The 23,854-nt window shown below is 42.6% G+C and overlaps 1 protein-coding gene and 1 pseudogene across 2 annotated transcripts; one reads left to right on the top strand and one right to left on the bottom strand.

Moving 5' to 3' along the window:
- Nucleotides 1-11,328: 11,328 nt before the first annotated feature.
- LOC133376212 (mas-related G-protein coupled receptor member H-like) lies at nucleotides 11,329-22,833 on the bottom strand. Of its 2 annotated transcripts, none has more exons than XM_061607865.1 (3): nucleotides 22,743-22,833; nucleotides 21,900-22,175; nucleotides 11,329-13,168 (listed from the first exon to the last, which is right to left on the bottom strand). In XM_061607865.1, the coding sequence occupies exon 3, from the start codon at nucleotides 13,136-13,138 to the stop codon at nucleotides 12,047-12,049; it is 1,092 nt and encodes a 363-aa protein (XP_061463849.1). In that variant the 5' UTR covers nucleotides 13,139-13,168; nucleotides 21,900-22,175; nucleotides 22,743-22,833; the 3' UTR covers nucleotides 11,329-12,046. The 2 variants fall into 2 exon arrangements, with proteins under 2 accessions (XP_061463849.1, XP_061463857.1); XM_061607873.1 differs by having other exon boundaries at nucleotides 21,900-22,016.
- On the top strand, nucleotides 17,416-21,339 carry LOC133377632 (biotin--protein ligase-like; annotated as a pseudogene).
- Nucleotides 22,834-23,854: the final 1,021 nt, after the last annotated feature.

Here is a 23,854-nt window from a genome sequence, read left to right as displayed (position 1 = left end):
AACATAAAGGGCACCCCTAAGGACCACCCAAGCTGAAGGTGTTGGAAGGTGTCTGATGAGTGCCCTTAACCAATAATGTCACAGGTGTTACCCAACCAGTTCTCAACATTTCCCTCACCTGCCAGGACTAAATGCCAGATAGGCCAAATTAACATTTATGTCAATCCAAAAAACAACTGGAATTACCCTACAGTAGGTGAAAAAGAGGAAAAAGGTGAATCAGGGACTCAAAAAAACTTGCTAGGGAACCTCATAAAGTCAACTAGCAAGGCCCACACGGCAAAGAAAAAGTGGGTGGGTTAGTTGGTGTTGCAAGAGGAAGGAATTTGGCTTTAAAGGCCTGACGCATGCCCTTTTCCCATTGAGCGCTATACCTCCTGTGATATCCAACCCCACTGATGTTGGCAAGGCCAGCCCCCTTGCCAGTGAATGCACAGGGTTGAGAGTTCTTGCTTTCTCATCACCCAGTAAGTCTTCTATTTTCAACATTGGCACAGGCAACTAGGTCCCATGCCCTACTAATCCTACAACCAAATATACACAGACTATGTTGTTTGCTTCTCATAAGAACATAAGAAGATGCTGCTGGATCAGACCAATGGCCAGTCATGAGTGTGCCCTTGGTGCAGTGAGCTCCCAGCTCTCTGGGAACAACGTTTGATTCCTTGAGGTCAAGGTGGCTGAGCTGCAGAAGCTGAGAGGCAGAGAGCTTTGTGGATGTGGGTGATTCGAACATTAGGAACCTAGATAGTGGGGTGTGTGATGGGACTGTAGGCCGCAGAGTGATTTGTCTGTCAGGCATGAAGACTGGATTTTACCCATTGTCTAGCTAGCTTGGTAGATAGTGCTGGGAAGGAGGCAGTGGTCATGGTGCATATTGGCACCAATGACACAGGGAAATGCCGCCAAGAGGTTCTGGAAGCAAAATTTAGGTTGCTAGGTAGGGTCATAGACCCCCTTTTGGGAGAAGACTGACCGAAAATAGGAATTGAGTACTTCTGCCTTTTCTTTGCCATCTGTTATAATTTTTCAATTGTTTTGCAGCCACATCACACGATTGGCTCATATTCAGCTTGTGATCAACAAAATTCCAAGGTCTTTCTCATGTGTAGTATCGCTATGCTAAGTAACCCCCACTGTATAACTGTGCATTTGGTTTCTTTTCCTAGGTGTAGAACTTGGCACTTAACCATGTTAAATTTCATTTTGTTGCTTTGACTCCAGATCTTCAGCCTATCAAGATCACTTTGAATTTTGTTTCTGTCTTCCAGGATATTAGCTATCCTACCCAATTTTGTGTCATCTGCATATCTGATAAGCATTCCTTGCACCTCTTCCAACTTACTTTTGAAATGGCCAACGAGTTTGTGAGTATCCCTTCTTTCGTTCTATGAATCATCTCTCCAGTGTTCTGGCCTTCTGCAGGCTTCACGCCTGCCTGCACTTCCTGAAAACCCTACGATATCCTCAGCTGTTTCTTTTTTCTCTGTAAGTGCAGAACTCCAGGGAGGCTGTCTACCATGTCACCGACAGCTGTACATTTGTTTAAAAAACAAAACGAACCTAGGGAGAAGACACAATTAAAGAGTCCTGCTTTCATCCAATCATACAGTAACTGACCACAAGTGGGAGCAGACAGTGTAACGGTATTCCCCGACAGAATTCCCCCTACATTCAGCATTGAGCATGCTGTCCTGAGTGTCCAAGAGATACTGTTTATCTTTCCTTAGCAAGGATGTGGCACAAACTCTGCATCATTGTCATGATGGTCTTACCAGTCCATCAGCTGGAATCTCTTGCTTTCGCTGGGTGCTTCAGCAATCTCCTGTGTGTAGAGGAAATCGAAGCATAATCCAGCACTTTTGTGTAGCTTAAAATGTGATGTTAGTACTTAGCATCCATGCTCTAAGGACCATTATTTTGCCCAAGGTACAACACTGGTGCTTTTAAAGTGGTCCATGTTGGCAGCCACCACTCCAACTCAGGGAAGCAAGTTCCATGGCTTAATTGTGTGACGTACTTCTTTTTCTCCATGCTGAATCTGCAACCATTCCATTTCTTTTTCTCTCTATCCACTTTCTCCACACTGTGCATAATTATATATACCAATATTGCACATCCCCTTTACTCCTTTCTAGCTTGACTTGTGGACTTAAAGTACCTTGATATCCCGAATACAAAAGATGAGTGGCCTTCTTGATTCTCCTGGGCTTTTGTACTGCTTTTAATACCATCAGCACTAGTATCCTCTTGGACCGCTTGTTGGGGAATTGGATATGGGATTTAATTCCAGAAGGTCTCATCAGTATGCTGACATCACCCAGCTCTATTTTGTATGATGCCTCAAGCCTGAAACCTGCAGGGAGCTGTCCAAGGTAGTCTTGCCTCTAGTCTGCTGAAGTCAACGCTCACAAAGGAACAGAGTGAAGGTTCTGCTTTTGCTACAGAGCCCAACGTTTGTCTCCAACTAGCATTAAAATGTCACCTGGAGGGGAATGTTTCCATTTGTACCAATCCAGACTCCAAACCTCTGTCTTCCTTCTTTTAAACCCCATTTATCTATATGAGCTGACAGTGGTAACAGCCATGGAATAGTTTGCAATGACCACCTGCTCTTTGGGTTATGCCATGCAGCCCAGTAAGTACCAGTGATGCAGAGAACATTAGAACATAAGAACAGCCCTGCTGGATCAAACCAGTGGCTCATTTAGTCCAGCATCCTGTTCTCACAGTGGCCAACCAGATGCCCATAGGAAACTCGCAAGCAGGACATGAGTGCAAAGACTACTCTCCCCTCCTGTGGTTTCCAGCAACTGGTATTTGGAAGTATACTTCCTCCTCCTATGGAAGCAGATCACAGCCATCATGGGTAGTAGCAATTAATAGCCTTTCCCTCCATGCATTTGTCTAATTCTCTTTTAAAACCATCCAAGTTGGTGGCTGTCACTACATCTTGGGGGAGTGAATTCTGTAGTTTAACTATCCTCTTTCCTGTGTCTTTCTTGAATCTTCCAACATTCAGCTTCATGGGATGCCCCTGAGTTTTAGCATTTAGTGTAATGACAAGAGAGATATAATTTTGCATACTTTTACACACCTCTATCATGTCTCCCATTTACTTGCCTTTTCTCTGAATTATAAAGCAACCTCCCTCTCAGGGAAGTTGTGCCAGCCTCTTGATCATTTTGGTTAGCCTTTTCTAAATCTTTTCCAGTTCTACCATATCCTTTTTGAGGTGAGGTGACCAGAACTGCAGACAGTATTCTAAACGTGGTCATATAATCATTTATTTATTTATTTATTTATACTACCTCCTAACCAAAGCTCTCTGGGCAGTTTACAACAATTCCCACCATTGGCAGACCTGGGGGTTCTGGTGAGGGTGGGCCTTTGCAGCCATGCCAGGGAAGATCTGGCATGGCTTCAAAGGCCCTTCCTTCGGTGCGTCATGGCCATGCGTGCCTGTCATGTAGGGGGCAGAGCAGCGTGGCTATTTAAGCCCTGCCCCATCTTCCCTCGGCCTCTTTTGGCCTTGCATGTCACCCGCCCACCCTCTCTTCAGGGCTGTACAAGTTTCACTGGTCGCCTCGGGGCCAGGTAGAAATGTTTAGCTTGCCAGCCTTCATTTGCTGGCAAGTTTTTTGCCTACCCTGTACTTCTCTTCCAATTCGGCTGATTTGCTTAATTTGATTTGGCTTAATTTGATTTGGCTGATTTGTTGCCTGGCCTCATAGTTTAATCTGTAAATAGGTTGTTTCAGTCACGTTTGGCGGATATGTGCGGAATTTCACAAGGTAGGGTTTGGTGACCACCCTTAGGCACCCTTTAAGGTGACCAGTGAATTCTGGGGCCTGCCTTCCAGGTTGTGCAGCCAGTTGGCAGGATAAGGCTCACCTTTGGGGCTAACCTGTGAGGAGGGGTGGAGCAGGAAGGCCTCCCTAAACACCCTGTTGGGATGGGGCCTGGAAGAGGGGATTGGGCTTGCACCACCCCCCTTTCCCAAGGCAGGGTGCCCTCACCCGACTGGGGATGAGTTAAGTTCCGCTCTTGTCTCTGTAGATCATTTTATTACGCAATCAAGCATGTAATTGGCTTTATTCTAATAAACATGGCCCTTGATTTACCCACACCTCATCTTGTCTTGACTCTTCAGTTCCCGGCTATGCACTGCAATTAAAAACATTAAAAACAAGTATACACATTTAAATCATAACAAATTAAAACCCATAAAGAATGATAGGCAAGTTAAAACACATGCTAGTCAAATGCTGTTAAAAAAATGCCTGGGAGAAGAGGAAAGTCTTGACCTGGCGCCAAAAAGATAACAGTCTTAGTGTCAGGTGCACCTCATCAGGGAGATCGGAGTAGGCACCCAGAGGAGGACCTTTGATGTTGAGCATAGTGTACGGGTGGGTTCGTGTTGGGAGAGGTGTGCCATCAGGTATTGTGGTCCCAAATTTATGATTTAATATTTATTTCTTAGATTTATATCCTGCCCTTCCTTCCACTAGGAGCTCAGAGTGGCTCCTAATTGGTGTAACAGTACTATGATATTGGCAGTCTTATTTTCAGTTCCTTTCCTAACGTGTGTCTGCTTTGATTCTGCAGACAGGAGAGAGAGAGAGAGAGAGAGAGAGAGAAGATGGATTTATGTGATACAGCAAAAAAAATCTGCTAAACTTTTCATCCTGGTCTTCCTTGGCTCACACAATTAATCCATTATCCATTTTAAAATTCATTTAGGATAGGCAAACCAGTCTATTTCCAATACATCTCACTTTCACACATTTACACACGTCAGTTCTGTTCTGCACTGATCTACAATTTTTGAGTAAAGTCCAATAGAAAATTCACATTTAAATGTCTATTGTTAAACGTCATTGGCAGCCACACCCTAGCAAATAACAAGACATTTGTTTGGGTTTTGAAATGGGAACGACTTTCATGTATTTCATCTGCAAATGATCTGCATTGGACTTTTTAATCCCTGTACTCTCTCTCCTCCAGTGCATCATTCTGTTGGTAAGAAAGGTCCCACTGGATCAGGCCTAACGCCCACCTAGCCCAATGTCCTGTTGTCACAGCGGCCAACCAGAAGCCACATGGAAGCCTTCAAGATGAGACTGAGCACAAGAGCACTCCCCCACTAGTGATTCCCAGCAGCTAGTATTCAGAAGCATACCGCCTTTAACCGTGGAGATGTCTGACAGGCTGGAACTGGTGTCTCCCATCTCTTGGGCAAGTCCACTTGGCTTATAGCCCACAGTAGTTGTCTTCTCATTCCTAGCCCTTCTTAGCTGACACTTTACTTTGTCAAGTACAGTTGAGCTGAAATTTCTCTGGTGACATTTTTCTAAGAAAGCTTCTGAGGTTTTTTCTATTTTTCTGTAGCATTGAGCAGGGGAGTTTGGACAGGGCACAAGTGGGGCTCCAGTCCCCACCCCCAAGCCCTGTGGCCTTGGTGGGTAGCTTTAGGTATAAAGATGCTTAATCTCTCAGAGGTGCAATGCCACATGATGCTCATCTTTTCCCTTTTCCTTTCCCACCTCATACTAAACATGTTCGTGGAATTAATCCCCATAGCTTACCAAGCGTCCTACTCTAGCCACTGGGATGCAGATTTTAAAAAATCCATCAACAATATAGAAATAATTTAAATAAATAAATAAAATATTTAAATAGTCTCCCTAAAGTTCCAGGGAGACAAACTCAAGGGTTCAGAGGAGGGCAATGAGGAAGATCAGGGGACTGGAAACAAAGCCCTATGAGGAGAGACTGAAAGACCTGGGCATGTTTAGCCTGGAGAAGAGAAGATTGAGAGGAGATATGATAGCACTCTTCAAGTTCTTGAAAGGTTGTCACACAGAAGAGGGCCAGGATCTCTTCTCGATCGTCCCAGAGTGCAGGACATGGAATAATGGGCTCAAATTACAGGAAGCCAGATTTCAACTGGACATCAGGAAAAACTCCCTAACTGTTAGAGCAGTACAACAATGGTACCAATTCCCTAGGGAGGTGGTAGGCTTTCCAACACTGGAGACCTTCAAGAGGTATCTGGACAGCCACCTGTCAGTTATGCTTTAAGCTGGATCCCTGGATGGACTCGATGGCCTTATAGGCCCCTTCCAGCTCTACGATTCTATGATTCTAAGTGTGGGTCTGCTTATATTTCTGACCAAATAGCTGAAAGGAGGAGACTGGGGGGACGCGTAGGTGTACGCACTAACAGGAACCGGTGGTGGTGGTGGTGGTGGTGGTGATGATGTCCTCTTCTGCACTGCTTGCCAAGACCATTCTGGGGAAAGGAAGGGCAGTGGCAAGGCTGAGGGAGCGCCAGGTTGGCACTTGCCACCAGGTGCTTCCCCTGCCCTCACTGCCACCCTGCCCCATCCATCTGACTCTGGGTGCTGGAGCCAGGAAGGATGCACAACGATACTTCTCTGACACTCACTGAGTCTTCTTGGTGTTCTTTTTCTTTTATAATTGTATATTTGTTTTTAATGTTCAATGTTTTTAATTTTTGTAAACCGCCCAGTGAGCTTTGGCTATGGGGCAGTATATAAATGTAATAAATAAATAAATAAATAAATAAATAAATAAATAAATAAATAAATAAATAAAGAGCAGCAAATACAGAAACATACAATATAAGTATCAAAAATGGGGAATATAAGAATAGCCCTATTGGATCAGACCAAAGGGCTGTCTAGTCCACCATCCTGTCCCCGCAGTGGCTATGGGAAGCCCACAAACAATGGCTAGTAGCCATTGATAGCCTTGTCCTTCATGAATTTCTCTAATACTCTTTAAAGCCGTCCACATTGGTGGCAGTACCTACCTCTTCTGTGAACAAATTCCATAATTTAATAATGTGCTATGTGAAGAACTTTCTTTTCTCTAACCTGAATCTTCCAACATTCAGCTTCATTGGATGGCCTCAAATTCTACTGTTATGAGATAGAGAGAGAATGTTTCCCTTTCCATGCATAAACTTATACATCTCTGTCACATCTCCTCTTTGCCATCTTTTTTAAACTAAAAAGCCCCCAAATATTGTGAAAAAGACAAATAATTGGGTGTTAGAACAAATTAAACCAGAACTGTCACTAGAAGCTAAAATGAGGAAACTGAGGCTATCATACTTTGGACACATAATGAGAAGACATGATTCACTAGAGAAGACAATAATGCTGGAAAAAACAGAAGGGAGTGGAAAAAGAGGAAGACCAAACAAGAGATGGATTGATTCCATAAAAGAAGCCACAGATCTGAACTTACAAGATCTGAACAGGGCGGTTCATGACAGATGCTACTGGAGGTCACTGATTCATAGGGTCACCATAAGTCGTAATCAGTGTGAAGACAGTAGGAAGCCACAAAGACAATGAGTTGTTTAGGAGGGCAGGAGAACTTTGATTATTTGAATCTGTTTGAGCTGAAACAGAAGAGGTCATGGGCAGGGCCAGCAAAATACCAATTGGACTGATTGGGCCCCACGCTTAGCAGAGGCCCTGTGCTTGTGGAGGCATTGCGCCTTAAAGGCTTAGTGGAGGCCCTGTGCTTGTGGGGGGAATTGCACCTTTTTTAACCCTTGAGCGGCAGTGCTTGTTTCCGTTTTCGTTGGTTCGTGGAAATCTGAGGTTATCATACTTTGGACACATCACGAGAAGACCTGATTCACTAGAAAAGGCTATAAAGCTGGGAAAAACAGAAGGGAGCAGAAAAAGAGGAAGGCCAAACAAGAGATGGATTGATTCCATAAAAGAAGCCACAGACCTGAACTTACAAGATCTGAACAGGGTTGTTCATGACAGATGCTCTTGGAGGTCACTGATTCATAGGGTCGCCATAAATCATAATCGAAGGCACATTCATAGGGTCACCATAAATCATAATCGAAGGCACATAACAACAACAAATTGTAACCTTTCCTCATAGGGGAGTTGCTCAGTCCCTTAATCATTTTACTTACCCTTTGCTGAATCTTTTCCATTATATATTTTTAAGGTGAGGCGACCCAAACTGTATACAGTATTTCAAGTATGGTTGCACCGTAGATTTGTATAACTGTATTAAGATATTGACAGACTTATTTTCAGTTCATGTCCTCCTAATCTCTAAGATCAAATTCACCTTTAATACAATATAAAGAAAGGCAGCAGAACAGGAGAGAGAGAGAAGGGGGTGGGGAAGAGAAAGGATGAGTATTAGTAGTACCTGGCGGAACGCCTCTCCCGCTATGTACCTACCCGGTCGCTGCGCTCGACGTCGAAGGCCCTTCTCCGTGTCCCAACGCATAGGGAGGCACGGAGAACGATAACTAGAGCTAGGGCCTTCTCAGTGGTGGCCCCCGAACTATGGAATGCCCTCCCTGATGAGATACGCCTGGCGCCTTCTTTGTTATCTTTTCGGCGCCAGGTAAAGACCTACCTCTTCGCCCAGGCATTTTAAAAATTTTAAAAATTTTAAAATTTGAATTGAAAATTGAAAATTTTTAATTATGTTTTATTGTGTATTTACATCCACTTGTATTTTAACCTGTTTTATTATGCTGTACACCGCCCTGGGAGCTTATTGCTATAGGGCGGTCTAAAAATGTAATAAAATAAAATAAATAAATAAATAATAAAGACATTTAGAGATGATTTATGGTTCAGATTCATTTTTGTTAGGATTAGGGATGTGAGCTTCAGTCAAAGTTTTTAGAAGAAAGATTTTTGTTTTTGAAGAGAGGTGTGAAGGAAGAGAGAAAGGGAAATGGCATGTCGTACCTTCTTCAAGTCACACCCTGTTTGCTCAGAAGTGGGAGTAGGGAGGCTTGTGATGTTCTCCTTCTATGTTTTCCAGATCTCAAGTCATAATCCCTTATCTGGTTTCAAAAGTTGTGTCCGTACAGAAGTGAGCACAGAACCTTGACTAGAGTATGCCAGAGAGGGAGGGCCTTTATGTGTGTTCAGCAAAGGTGGGGCACCAACTTCACATCATGATAGCATTTCCAAGAAAACTATTAGCTGGTGTCCCAATAGCCAAGATGAGGCTCCTTTTCCTGGATGCTTCCAAAATCCATGGGTGGAGAAAATTGCTTCCCTGGGTTCAATTATGAAATTTGCACTTTGTATTTACATCTCTTTCAAAGCATACTTCAACAGCTTGTTTTGTTTGAAAGAAGAGTGGTAGCATCAGAGATGGGGAAATCTTTCTAAGGAATCACGTCGCCCACTATATCCCTGCCCAGCAATTGTACTCATCAGATGGGGCACTACTGAGAATACCATCTGCCCCAGAGGTGCACTTACCCTGTACTAGCAACTAGGCTTTTAGTGTTGCAGCTCCAGCTCTCTGGAATCAATTTCCAACCAAAATCAGAAGGGAGCCTAGTGCTGATGAAGTTTCGGCACCTACTGAAGATTTTTGTTTAGCAAGGCTTTCCCTGAGGCCTTGTCCAATCATTTGTGAAGATCAGTTTTGTATCTGATGAAATGATTTATTTGCTGTTTTTAGAGTTTGTATTGATGGTTCTGTTGTTTCTAGAGCTTGTGTTTGTTTTATTCTGATTTTATCAGGTACACCACTTTGATGGCTTTATGCCATGAAGTGGTCTATAGGTTTATTTAATAATAACAACAATAGCAATAATGTTTTCTTAGTTTCCAAATCTTAAATTCAGTTCTCCACATTTCAACATTAATTTGTGAATTTTGTTTTAAAGTCCTCACAAATATTCCTCAGGATTTCGGCTGAGGAATTTCATGAATTTTGTGAATTTCAATGAATACCTACTTTTCAGTTCATGTAATGCTTCAGAAAGTATGAATTAGGTGGGCTTGAATAAAATGAATTTCTCCCCATCCCTAAGCAGAACCCAGAGGGTTTTTTTAATCACCATGTTCTAGGCAAAATATTTTTTCCTGCCATGACCCAGAAATGGGATCTGCTTTATATCAAATGAGATTCTTGGTTCATTTAGACCAATACTGTTCATCTCCAAACCCTACTATGCCATCAGCCCCAGCCAGCAAGGCCAATGGTCGGGAATTATGGGAACTGTAGTCCAGCAACATCTGGGGACCCAAAGGTTGGGAAATGCTGCTTTAGAGCACAAAATTGCACCTTTCATGTTCTTGGTCAGCTAAAACAGCCTGTGTTACTCAGATGTTTCTCCACACACCATAACCAGCTTGACTGGTTTCATTGGTGGGTCCAAAAGCAATTTCTGTTCTGATCTGATGTAGCGTATTTATAGTGAAACAACACTGGAAAGGAGTGATGGGGAATTTAGGGGTCTGCTGGACCAGGGGTCTTGAAGAAATTCAGTACACAGGCTTGCAGCAAAATGGTAGGCCTTTATTTAGTAAGGAAACATACAGGAAGTCAATTTCCCATAATGTTCAATGGAGCTCTGCCACATGGCACTGATGTCTACATTTTTATACCCTCCAAGACAAAGAAATTAACATCTTCTAATCTAAACGTTACACATAAGTATTACTTAGACATCATGCTGCTTGCATTAAAATCTAGCCAACCAAATAATAGTCAGAAATTCTAATACCAACCCATCACTTCTATGACCTAATACATTCCAAAGCTGACCCTCCCTGACCCTTTGGAGACACTGAGGCTGCTTTACCAGGGTCTTACTCCCTGTATCTTATATCCTGGGCCTTGCTGTGACAGCATACTGAACATTCCAAGAAGCACCCCCTCCCAAAAAAAACAGCATCAAGCAGAGAAAGAGAGATTTTTTTAAAGAATATATAGTTTGTTTATTATAATTGCATATCAGAAGAATTAAACTTGAGGTGTTACCATGGGAAAGAAACAGGAACCAGAAAGAGGGTAACACACACACACAGGAGAGAAGGTCCCAGCAGCCAAGAACCCACTGAGAATCATAGAATCATAGAGTTGGAAGAAGAAGAAGAAGTCACGTACATCCAACCATTCAGCTGTGGGCATCCTGGAGAGCATAGTCTTGGACACAACATAGTAGGTGTTTTATTTGTGTTGCATAAGTGTTTGAGGAATGTCAAACACTTGGGGAGGGGGAGAGGCCTGAGGATCCTTGCCCATGCATGCCTTATGGGACAGCTGTAAATAATTTTCCTAAGAGAAAAGAAAGGATCTACAAATACCTTTTCTCAGTGGCCACCCACTCCCCCCACAAACCATGCCATAGGACTGCATCCAAGATGGCACTGCTTGTATAAGCTACAGAAGAGAAACTATTAGCAACTTGGGCTATAGTGACTCAGGGCCTGACTGCATGCGATCCTATGTGTGCCATTGTAAATCACACCAGGTTTTTTTATAATAATGATAATAATAATAATAATAATAATAATAATAATAATAATAATAATAATAATAATAATAATAAATAGAAAGTCTGAAGGTCCCAGGTTTTTATTGGAACTGAAGCATGTGGGGAGAGAAGGTTTTATCTTCCTTTCCCCTGCTGCAGTCTGCGTGAATATCATCCCCAGGATGCAATTAGCGATAGCAGAAAAAGGCATAGTTGTGATGACTTCTGCACAGATCCTGGTAGGGAAAGAAGGCATATAATCTGCCCATATGTTTCTCACAAAAATGACTGCAGTGCTATGTGATCGGCGTCAACACATTTAGCAGTATGTGTAATTAGCCCCTTGTTTCCTCCCTCCTCACAGTCCATTCCAATAGCATCATCCCCTTTCAAAGTAAATTGTTCGTGCATTTTAGTCCATTAAAAAAAAAATCCTCTCCATAGTCACAAAGTGATCCCAGGGCAGGCTACATAAAACGGAACAACATACAGCACATAAACAATTACACATTAGAACTATATACAATACAGCTTCTCTTTCCTCCTACAAATATCAGGGGCCTCCGGATCCTCCTTTATGAAAAGTCTGATGGTAGCTTCCTAGCACTGAAAGTTGTAGTGACTCTACAGCACCTGAAACAGGTTTCTGTAAGATCATCAAATCAATACCTAAAGGAATCTGCACGATTATAACTAGAATGACAAGGCTAGACTTTCCCCCCTCAACATTTCCAAGAGAAATCATAACTGGGTTTCTGCTGGGGATTCCACTTGCTCTCCACAGACTTGATCATCCATGAAAGCTGTCTGGAGGATGACCTTCATGCTTTGCCTAGATCGACCCCTCTTATGTCTCCCAACCAGGTAATAAATCAAGGGGTTAACACAGCTGTTTAAACAGGCACATAACAATCCATATTCTGTCAGATAGTAAGGTGATGGCCAAGAAAGAACAAAAGTATCCACTAAAAAAGACAGACAAGTTTCTGACTCTGTACAACAATCATAAAAATGGATTAGGAAGGAGACATTCAGTGGAAAAGCGAAGATGAGAAAGAAGACAAGAGTAATCACAATAGTTTTTAAGATTTTCCCACGTTTATGCTGTTGTGATTTAAAGCACATTCTGATGAGCAGGATCAATGTGGAGAGGGTGATGAGTGGGAGGCAGAGAAGGGAATTGACCATATATGGGAGGTGTTCTGTAGAACACCAATTAACTAGAAAGAACCAGTCAAATCTGTTTGTGAAATCAATGGCACAGTTCAAGAAGAAGATGGCCCATATGACGATACACAAAGCAGGGGACAAGTATGTTGGCCGGTGGCATCGATGCCAAATTGGGAAAAGGACAGCCATACACCTGTCAATGCTGATGACTGTCAGTAGAAGTTGACCACTGCTATACATCAGTTGAAAGAACTCCCAAGCTATAAAGGCAGAAACTTCCCTATATACACCATCATCTTCTACGAAGGTAGAGGGTAGACTGCAAACTAAAAATATTGAAAGTAAAGATATGAGAAGCCCAAAGTCAGCAATAGACAAGTTCAGGATATAGGTAGTAAAAGGGTTCCTCTTAATGCGAAAACCAAGAAGCCAGATGACTATTCCATTTCCCATAAGCCCAAAAATGCAGAAAACACAAATGAAGCTGTAGATGGCAATTCTTCCATAGTCTGCATTCATTGCATCATGCCCTCTCTCAGTGTTATTGTATGTAAAAGAATAGTTCTCTTCAATACTCTTTGGATCAGTGTTGTTGTATATGAAATCATATTCTTCTTCAATACCCAGAGAGGATAGTGTTCCGAGGCTGAAATTGGTCTTCATGTTTTTGGTGCTCTTATCCTATCGAAGCTACTGCAAAGAGAAAACAGAAATATGGATTAAGTTCCTACTGCAAAATGGAACAAATAACGATTCTTGTATTTTAAAAAGCCTTCAGTTTAAGGGAAAAAACCATTTAAGCACCCCAGACTTAACATACATGCAATGTAAGCAATAAATACTAGCTTCCATGTTCTTTCTGAATAAGAGGGTGAACTTGTGTAATTCCAGAGCTGGATTGCACAGTTAACAATTTGTCTCAAGGCACATCAACGACTCCTTTATATTCCAGGTGGTGGCAATGTGTATTTTTTAAAAAGTGAAACCAACCTGACCAGGGCAACACCCAAATCTGAGCGTCAAAATAGTGGACGGGTGGGGGAGGATCTTTCAATTTGACAGATAGGCTAGGTTTGAATAACAGACTATTTTCCCAGGACACCTCAGTCACAGTGGTTTGGAGGAGGGATATTCAAGTAAATATGTGTTTTTCATGTGGATCATAGAATCATAGAATAGTGGAAGGGGCCTACAAGGCCATTAAGTCAAACCCCCTGTTCAATGCAGGAAACCAAATCAAAGCATTCCCGAGAGATGGCTTTCCAGCTGCCTCTTGAATGCCTCCAGTGTTGGAGACCCCACTACCTCTCTAGGTAATTGGTTCCATTGTCGTATGGCTCTAACAGTTAGGAAGTTTTTCCTGATGTCCAGTCGAAATCTGGCTTCCTGCAACTTGAGCTAATTATTCCATCTCCTGCACTTTGGGACAGTTCAGAAGAGATTCCGGCCCTCCTCTGTGTGACAACCTTTCATGTACTTGAAGAGAGCTATCATATCTCCCCTCAGTCTTCTCTTCTCCAGGCTAAACATGCCCAGCTCTTTCTGTCTCTCCTCATAGGCCTTTGTTTCCAGTCCCCTGATCATCTTTGTTGCCCTCCTCTGAACCCGTTCCAGTTTGTCTGCATCCTTCTTGAAGTGCGGAGACCAGAACTGGATGCAGTACTCAAGATGAGGCCTAACCAGTGCTGAATAGAGGGGAACTAATACGGCGATTTGGAAACTATACTTCTGTTAATGCAGCCTAATATAGCATTTGCCTTTTTTGCAGCCACATCACACTGTTGGCTCATATTCAGTTTGAGATCAACGACAATTCCAAGATCCTTCTCACATGTTGTATTGCTGAGCCAAGTATCCCCCATCTTATAACCGTGCATTTGGTTTCTTTTTCCTAAGTGTAGAACTTTACATTTATCCCTGTTGAATTTTATTTTGTTGTTTTCAGCCCAATGCTCCAGCCTATCAAGGTCCCTTTGAATTTTCTTTCTGTCTTCCACGGTATTAGCTATGCCCCCCAATTTTGTATCATCTGCAAATTTGATAAGCATGCTCTGTAGCTCCTCATCCAAGTCGTAAATAAAAATGCTGAAGAGCACTGGGCCCAGGACCGAGCCCTGTGGTACCCCTCATTACTTCCACCCAGTCTGAGAAGGAACAATTGATAAGCACTCTTTGCATACAATTCTGGAGCCAACTGTGGATCCACCTGATAGTTGTTCCATCCAGCACACATTTAGCTAGCTTGCTAATCAGAATATCATGGGGTACTTTGTCAAAAGCTTTGCTGAAGTCGAGATATATTATGTCCACAGCATTCCCACAGCCTACAAGGGAGGTTACCCGATCAAAACACGAGATAAGATAAGTTTGGCAGGATTTGTTCTTCATAAATCCATGTTGGCTCCTAGTAATCACTGTATTCAAGGTGCTTACAGACTGACTGCTTTATAATCTGCTCCAGAGTTTTCCCAGGGTTTGATGTTAGGCTGACTGGTCTGTAGTTCCCCGGTTCCTCCTTTTTGCCCTTTTTGAAGATTGGGACAACATTAGCTCTCCTCCAGTCCTCCAGCACTTCACCAGTCCTCCATGATATCACAAAGATAATAGACAGCGGTTCTGAGAGTTCTTCAGCCAGTTCCTTCAATACTCTAGGATGCAGTTTATCGAGCCCTGGAGATTTGAACTCGTTCAAAGTGATTAGGTATATCTTGACCATTTGTCTATCGATCTCAAGTTCCAATCCTGCCCCTTCTACTTCATGTTTCCCGGGAGGGTCATAGACCCTTTTTTGGGAGAGGACTGAGCCAAAGTAGGAATTGAGGACTTCTGCCTTTTCTTTGTCAACTGTTATCATTTTGCCATCCTCATTGAGTAGCTGTGCCACCATTTCTTTTCTCTGTCTTTTACTATGGACATACCTGAAGAAAGCTTTTTGTTGCTTTTAGCATCCCTCACTAGCCTCAGCTCATTCTCAGCTTTAGCTTTCCTGATGCCATTCCTGCAATTCCATACTACCTGTCTGTACTCTTTCTTTGTGGCCTGGCCTTCCTTCCACTTCCTGTATGTGTCCTTTTTTGTTTTCAGGTCATCTCTAAGCTTTTTGTGAAGCCACATTGGCTTCTTCTACTCCCCCCCCTTTTTTTCCTTGTTGGAACTGCTTGCCATTGCCCTTTTAGAATTTCCTTTTTTAGAAACTCCCACCCATCTTGGACTCCTTTTCTCATTAGGGTTGCTTGCCATGGAACTGTATTTACAATTGTTCTGAGTTTATTAAAATCAGCTTTTCTGAAGTCCAGGATGTTGGAATGTATGAGGTTCAACTCCAACTTGTGGGTTGAGGCTGCATGGGGTTAATAAGGGTAGCTAGAGCAGACCTCTTGGTTGCTAGGCTATACCTGTCCTTTGATCCGCTGCTGTCTCTTCCTTCCTGCTAGACTGATATGCAACAGGATGTTGATCCCAGTTCCTTCCCGCCTTCCCAGTTCTTCTTTCTCGAGAGGGGAGCAGACATCTTTCCTTTGTTTCTCCCTTCCAACAAGCATGAGGGCGAGTACTGGGACCAGTGCTTGTTGCTCCAACATAGTTAGCCAGATATAGAACTCTTTCCTATCAAGCATGTACTTCCAGTATAAAGTAGTTATTTCTTATTTTAAAGCTTAAAGTCTCTGTCTGACTAATTTGCAGGGAAGGTGGAATCTTTAGCAAGGATTCAAACATACACACGTAAGCTTGCTCAAAACTCTCCATTCCGCTATGCAACTCAGTAGAATTCCGTCAGGTTATGGGCCCAGCCATGCAAATGGAGATTTGAGCAATTAAGGAGCTTTATGTTGTGAATCAAAAGAAGCTATTAGAGACCTTCGGAGTTTTTAGTCAGTGTTGAGGCTTTTACTTAAGAATGGCTACCTTAGCAGAACAGCTAAGTCTGGAGAAGTTATCACCTGGAGACTGCAAAATGTGGGAATTTTGAATGAAGAAACACCTGAGGCAACAGAAGCTGTTGGACATGATTACAGGATCGGAACCAGGAGAAAATGCTTCTCGGGAGGAACAAAGAGTTTGGACTGAGAAAGACGAGAAGGTACAAGACCTTATCACAAAATGTGTAATTCCCAGATTCCCTTGCTTATGAACTGTAAAAATTCCAGAGAGATGTGTGATAAGCTTGAATCCCATCATAAGTCTAACAGCGAGGGGCATCTGATTGCAATGTTAAGAAGCCTTATTAATCTGCAAATAAGGGACTGTTCTTTGCTCCTCTCCAAAGCAGTCTCCACTTCTGCTACCACAGGCTGTTGTTTTTCCATCTCCACTTCTCTTTGCTGCTGTTATTCCAGCATTCTAAGAACTCATCTTCTCTTATAGTCCTCAGAGTGGCACCCCCCATTCCAGGCCTCTCACTTTTTCTTCCAACAGTGCCACGAGCTTGCACTTGTTGCACATGTATGCCATGTTGTTCTCAGGCAAGAAAACAAACATGGCACACACCTTGCAGGTCACAAGCACTGGAGTATCTTTCCCATTCATACTCTCTTCTACCTTTTGTTTCTTTCAGACTACTTGTTTTGGAGTGGCCTCTGCTTTGTCCTGTCCTACTTCAGGGTAAACGTGACAGTCCCACTGGTATGCGGTGCACTGTACAAGGAGGATTAGTAATTTGTTTGGGGTTGTTTTAGGGACCTCCCCCTTGACCTCCCCTGTCAAACACCTTTGTCAAACTCCTATTTGCCCTCCCTGTTCGCTCAATCTGTTCGCTCGCTCTCTGGAAGCTGGCTTGCTTATATGTCCTCACCTGAAGACCAACTGAGACAGCTCCCTCTGCTCTACATGTAAACAAATTGGTGTTGCTTATTGTATCTCCTTTCAGTTATTTGGACAAAATAATGGAAGCAGAACATATTGCATTTATAACTGAAAGTACTTCCATTCAAGCAGGCAGTTCTCAGACTATAACTTGCTCAACAGAAAATATTGTGAATTGGTCAGACTATTGTTCACATTTGGCCTTTAGACCTGCAGAACCTTTCATATTATTTGCTGAAACAAGCATAGATAACTTCAATAGCCTTGGGATAGCATTCATGGAAGATAAACTTCAAATGGATAATGGAATGGTGCCTCAAAAAATTGTGTCTGTGCACTTACAGAAGTCAGCACTAGAAGAGTTAGAACAACTGGCTCCAAATACCAAAAAAAGAGGAAAATACTAATAAGATACAGCTTGGTGAACAGATTCAAGAGTCTACTTTTGAAGCTGCTGCTAATCCCGAAGAGGAAGCTGTCAATTATGCAGGAGGTGATTGAGAAATGCAGAGAGGAACATGCAAATTGCAGAAAGTAAATGAACATCCTGAACAACTTGAGCAAATATCTGAAAAGGAAATGGGTACTGGCGAACACCACCACCTGCATCTTTCCAGCTGCCACGAGTGCTTGGAACTGGAGACTAGCACAATTGAGTCAGTTAACTTTACCTCTGCAGAAAATATTCCAGATCTTCCTGATGATTATAGTGGCACTTTGGAAGATGTTAGCGATAATTATCTGGCAAGAAACGTGCAAAGAGTAAACCTTACTCTGAAGCCTCCTAATATTTCAATTTATATTGATTCTGACCCTGGAAAAGTGAAATTTGAAGAAATAAAATCACTCATCATGGAATGTATTGATGTTAATGCTTACACAGTCTACCAGTTATTAGAGAAACAAGTTTTGAGTGTTCCATGGCTTGACAATGTATTGCTGTTGATCATTGCTGAGTCTGACCCCATTTCAGATGCTGTGTCCAAACCATTTCTCTCTTTCATGTCAAAAGGTGGGAAGATTTTGGGACTTGGTTCTTCTTCAGTATGCTGATGACACGCAGCTCTACTTCTCCTTTACATCTTCTTCAGGTGAGGCAGTCGACGTGCTGAACTGTTGCCTGGCTGCGACAATGGACTGGATGAGAACTAACAAACTGAGACTCAATCCTGACAAGACTGAGATGCTGTTGGTGGATGGTTTCTCTGATCGGATGGTGGATATATACCCTGTCCTGGATGGGGTTACACTCCCCCTAAAGGAACAGGTGCGTAGTCTGGGAGTCATCTTAGACTCTTCCCTCACACTTGAGGCTCATGTAGCCTCAGTGGCCCGGAATGCGTTCTACCAACTTCGGTTGGTAGCCCAGCTACGTCCCTATCTGAGTAAGGAGGACCTCTCATCAGTGGTACATGCTATGGTAACCTCGCGTCTGGACTACTGCAATGCGCTCTACATAGGGCTACCTTTGAAGACGATTCGGAAGCTACAGCTAGTGCAAAATGCGGCGGCCAGACTGCTAACAAGAACTAAGCGGTCTGAGCATATAACACCTGTGCTAGCCCATTTGCACTGGCTTCCAATATGCTTCCGGGCCAGATTCAAAGTGTTGGTACTTACCTATAAAGCCTTATACGGCGCGGGACCACGATATCTGTCGGAACGCCTCTCCCGATATGAACCGGCCCGTACACTACGGTCTACTACGAAGGCCCTCCTCCGGGTTCCGACTCATAGGGAAGCCCAGAGAGTGGTGACAAGATCTAGGGCCTTCTCAGTGGTGGCCCCCGAACTATGGAATGGTCTCTCCGAGGAGGTGCGCCTGGCGCCAACACTATCATCTTTTCGGCGCCAGGTTAAAACCTTTCTCTTCTCTGAGGCATTTTAATTCCTGTTAATTGTAAATTATTATATTTTGATTTTAGACTGTACAGTTTTGTGTACAGTTTTGTGTTATTATTATTGTATTTTTAATGTTCACCGCCCAGAGAGCTGTTGCTAGTCGGGCGGTATATAAGCTTAATTAATTAAATTAAATTAATTAAATTAAATTAATTAAATTTTCTTTCACTTTTGTTGGAATACATATTTTCAACAGCTAAGAGTGAAGAGTTTCGACTAAATGTTCTGGTTAGTGGGAACATTTTTGAGAAAGAAACTACAGAAGAATTCATATCTGGGAAGCCACTAGGTTACCTGGACAGTACAGATAAAGATGAGATGATTGTTCACCTGCCATATGGAAATAGTGGTGGAGAAGCCATTCTCTGTCAGGCACATTTGGAGGTGAATGTCAAGCGTTTGTCTAGTCAAGCAAAGGATGACTTCCTCAAAATAAGCAATCCCAGAAGATACAATGTTCTTACAGAAATCCTGACACTACTTCATTTGAACTGTGAATTAAGTGAAATTCCCCCATTAACTCCTATTTACCTACTCTCATCTGATAAGGAAGTCCATACTTTTATTTTGGAGTGGCTTGGAAGAAATGTGAATGAGGAAGGATTGATCTCATCCAGCAGGGTGTCCCTCAAGTTTGTATCATCTTGCAGCACAGAAACAGAAATAATGTCCTCGCTCATGCCAGTAGTTACTGAGACAGGTGCTTTCTCATCTGAACATTTCAGTCTTGAGAGATACAAGCAAAATCTACAGACAAAGAGACTTGGGAAAGTGGTTCTGTTTGTCAGCTACATCAACCACAATGAATCTTCTTGATGGGCAGCATCAACTGAAACTGATCCAAAGAATTTGGAGCAGACGTTGCACTGGACACCTCACTGTGGACTATAGTAGATGTGGATGGGGCATCAAGATTGCTACAGAGGCAAGCAACCTTACCCTTGAAGTGTTTTAGAATGTTTTTAACTATAATTGTGTTTTAGAATGTTTTTATCTGTTTTTGGAAAGCTTTTCTTTTTTGTTGTTAAATTGTTTTGTTGATGTTTTTGTCACCCTTCTACTTCAGGAGAAAGGGTGGGATATAAATCCAATAATAATAACAATAACAATAATAACAATACTACTACTACTACTACTACTACTACTAAAACCCACAGTTTTTTTCAAGATCTCAAGGGAAGGAGCAGGGTAAACATAGGAACGTAAGAATGACCATGAGTTAGTACTCATAGGTTTTTTTTTAAAAAAAAACACTTTTTTGGGGGAGAAAGCAAACTTGAAAGGTGGCTAGCATGAAAACACCTGGAGCTACCTGCCTGAGATTTGGCAGGGTTAATCCCCTCTGAAGAGGCTACCATGCCCCCAACTTTCATGTCCTTATGTGCATATTTTCTCCAGGTTCTGCCAGCCTGTGCCTGCCTGATACTACCTACCCTATCATAGACCTAATTTTTAAAAACCCTTAATTTTTTTAAAGTCTTGAAGGAAGGAACAGGACAAACACAGAAGCATGGAATGGGCATGACTGAAAACTCACAGTCTTTTTAAAAATCTTTTCTTAAACAACAACAACAACAACAACTTTTAAAGACAACTTGCATGATCTCCTCTGGAGATACAGAACATATATTTGGCAGGGCTAATCCCCTCAGTAGGGACTACCATGTCCCCAAATTGTATGTCTCTATGTAAAAGAAAACACAAAAAATAAGAAAGTCATGTCCATTTTAAATTTAGAACATTTTATAATTTAAATGTGGCCTGGAGCTACCAACCATAAATTTAGAAGGGTTACACCCCTCCATAGGGGTTTTCATGTCACCAAATTCATGCCTCTATGTCATTAAACAAAAACGTTATGGCCACTTTGGTTTTTAATGCAAATGAATGGGATTTCTCCTAATATACACATTTTATAGGGGGGGTTGACTAATGTTCACATTTTTGCAAGCCATTTCTCATCATATAATGCATTTTATGTTCTTTTCATTAATACATTCATTGTTACGGATACTTTTCTGTAATAAATGCATTTCTGTAAACGTTGGTTGGTTGGCTAATTGCATCACAAAATTCAAGTAAGTGCAAACTTTGAAGGGTGGCTTTGTTTCGGTTCTCATATTGTTTCCCAAATTTCAGATTTGATAAAGTCAGCTTGAAACACAAAAGGAATCAAAATTCTCGCCCATCCCTAATGAGAGCTAAAATCCCCTCCACAATCCCCTACAGGAGGTTTTCCTTGCCCACAGATCCCCCACGAAGATCTGCATTTGCCCCCACTTCCAACATTCACAGGGGCAACTCCCAAATACACATCCCTAGCAGCTTAATTTCTATTGTTTTCCTAGGGGGCTGTATTAAAAAGCTGACCCTGGGGAAACTTGGGAGTAAACTCCAACCCTATATGGATGATCCATATGTCCCAAGGGAGCTTTACAATGGTGGGAATCTCCCCTCAGTTTTTTCATGGGCGGCTCTTGGCCTCCTTTCTGTTACTTTGTTAGGGGCTGCGTTAAGGAGAAAAATCTGAGGAACTCAGGGTAAGAGGGTCCCCCGGGGGTGGACTTTTGCTCCCATTTCCCCAGACTTGGCTGCTTACTGAGGAAGCCTTCATCAGCTCCAATTGCAATACAGAAGAAATCTCTCCTTTGAGGTGACCCTTGCACTAACATTCATTTCTGAATCGGAGTCAAGCAGTGTTCTCCAACAGGTTACATACCTGCAGATCAGTAGTCTTCAGATATATGGTGACTGGGAAGTAACAGTGATATTTTATCCTGTGCTGGAATGGCAGGTGGTGGGAGACTTGTAGAGAAAATGTTGCAGCCATCAAGTCCTAAGGGAAAACTGGGTGACTTTCACTCAAATTCACAGCAAAAAGCACAGTAGATTCCACCAGTTCTCCACCTTGACTTAGTGAGCTTGCCAGCCTTGGGTGAGACAGTCAACAGTGATCTTAGGATGAGGATCCTCTTGACATGTAAAATTTTCTGTTCTAAAAGGACAGAGTTGGCCCCATTGTTAAGGCAGCCACTTCAGGCAGCTGATTTTGGGCGATACATATTTTTTAGATTCATACACAGCCCTTTTGTCCTCACGGCCACTAACGAATTTGTGACTGCAGAGACCAATCTGATAAGATGTTATCTGCAGGAGGCCTTCACATGCAGAGTGCAGAGATTGACTGGGTATATAAGAGATAAGATGATCTTTCAAGTATGCTGGTCCCAAGCACCTTTAACTAATAGACAGCCAGTGCAATTCTTTCAGCAGTGGGGTAACATGTTGGCCATATCCTGCTCCAGTGAACAGTTGTGCCACAACATTTTGCACCAGCTGCAGCTTCCGGACCAACCTCAAGGGCAGCTCCACATAGGCTTCAACAGCAGCCAAATTTCCCCAGCCCCCTTGCCCTGTTCACTATCTCACCTACTGTCAGCTTCTGATAGCTGGGCCGTAAACTAATTAGCTGCAAGTTAGCTGGGTCATAAATCTGCCAAGGCTAGGCAGATAACAGGAACAGGACAAGAGAAGGTCAGAGGAGAGTTTCCAAGCAATGTACCAAAATCAGCGCCCAAAAGTGCAGTCAAGGAAAGCTGGGTCCAGTGAGGCAAGAGTTCAGTCCAAGGATCTGGGTTCTGGAAGCTAGGTGTCATGTGGAGGTCACGACCAACTTTGTAGTCAGCAGCCTGCTGCAGTCACAAACTGCCTTTTAAATCCCACCCCCTAAGACAGGTGCAAGTAATCAGCTTCTCAGAGCTTGCTTGTCTTAAATGGCCAGACCTACGACATTGTTGCAATACTTGATGGTGTCTTCGCTCTGCAGGGGAGAGGGGAGCCTCCTATTCATCCGCTAAATCCGACTGAGGGGCTTCAGCCATGTCCTGGACACTCTCCAGCTGAGGGAGAGGTGGAGCTGCATCCTTGGGGATTCTGCTTGTTCCTTCTCCTGGGTCTGCTGCTGCCGCCCCTGACTTGTCCTCCTTCTCCTCTGAGGAGTCCTCCGAAGGGGCCATGACACCTACACACTATTTTGTGACATTTTGGTAGACCTAAAAAAAAAAGGCATTGTCCTAATATGGATACTGTCACCTTTTGTGTCATATTTGTTTGTTGGTTCATTCATTCTCTGAGTGGCTTCAAGCAATAATAATAACAATGTAAATATAAAATAAATCATAAATCTATAAAATCTGAACTACATAAATACAACAACAGAGATCACAATACCCCCAAGATTAAAAACACAAACTTAAAAGTGGTGACCTAAGCTGACCACCAGGCTCTCCTAGAGTGCAAGATCCAATACAGCTGCCTCTGTTTAATTGTCACTTGACCCTCCTTGGATTCTAGGCAGTGCCCTTTCTTGTCAGTGTAAATGGAGGCTGTATCACATCCCTACAGCAGTGCTGCTGCATATCAGCGTCTGGCCTGTGATTATTTTTTTGATTTGATTATAGTTTTGCAGGGAATATCTGTAAATCCAAGCTAAAGTATCCCTTGGTCCTTTGCCAATCACAGCTAAAATGTCAAGGAATATAATAATCTTGATGGTACATAATAAACTCCCCTTTTCAAGAGAAAAAAACAAAAAAACTGAGCAGCCTAGACTTCCTCAGTTGTTCGGAAGGCCTGGGAAAACAGAAATGTTTATGCTGAAAAGACCACAAAGAA

Source organism: Rhineura floridana, chromosome 1, assembly GCF_030035675.1.
Source record: "Rhineura floridana isolate rRhiFlo1 chromosome 1, rRhiFlo1.hap2, whole genome shotgun sequence".
Classification (NCBI taxonomy): domain Eukaryota; kingdom Metazoa; phylum Chordata; class Lepidosauria; order Squamata; family Rhineuridae; genus Rhineura; species Rhineura floridana.
Note: the sequence above shows the minus strand (reverse complement) of the source record. Positions and strands in the feature narration are given on the sequence as shown.

Excerpts from the sequence above, each read along its gene's own strand:
- LOC133376212 (XM_061607865.1), bottom strand. The coding sequence starts at position 13,138 with ATGAAGACCAATTTCAGCCTCGGAACACTATCCTCTCTGGGTATTGAA.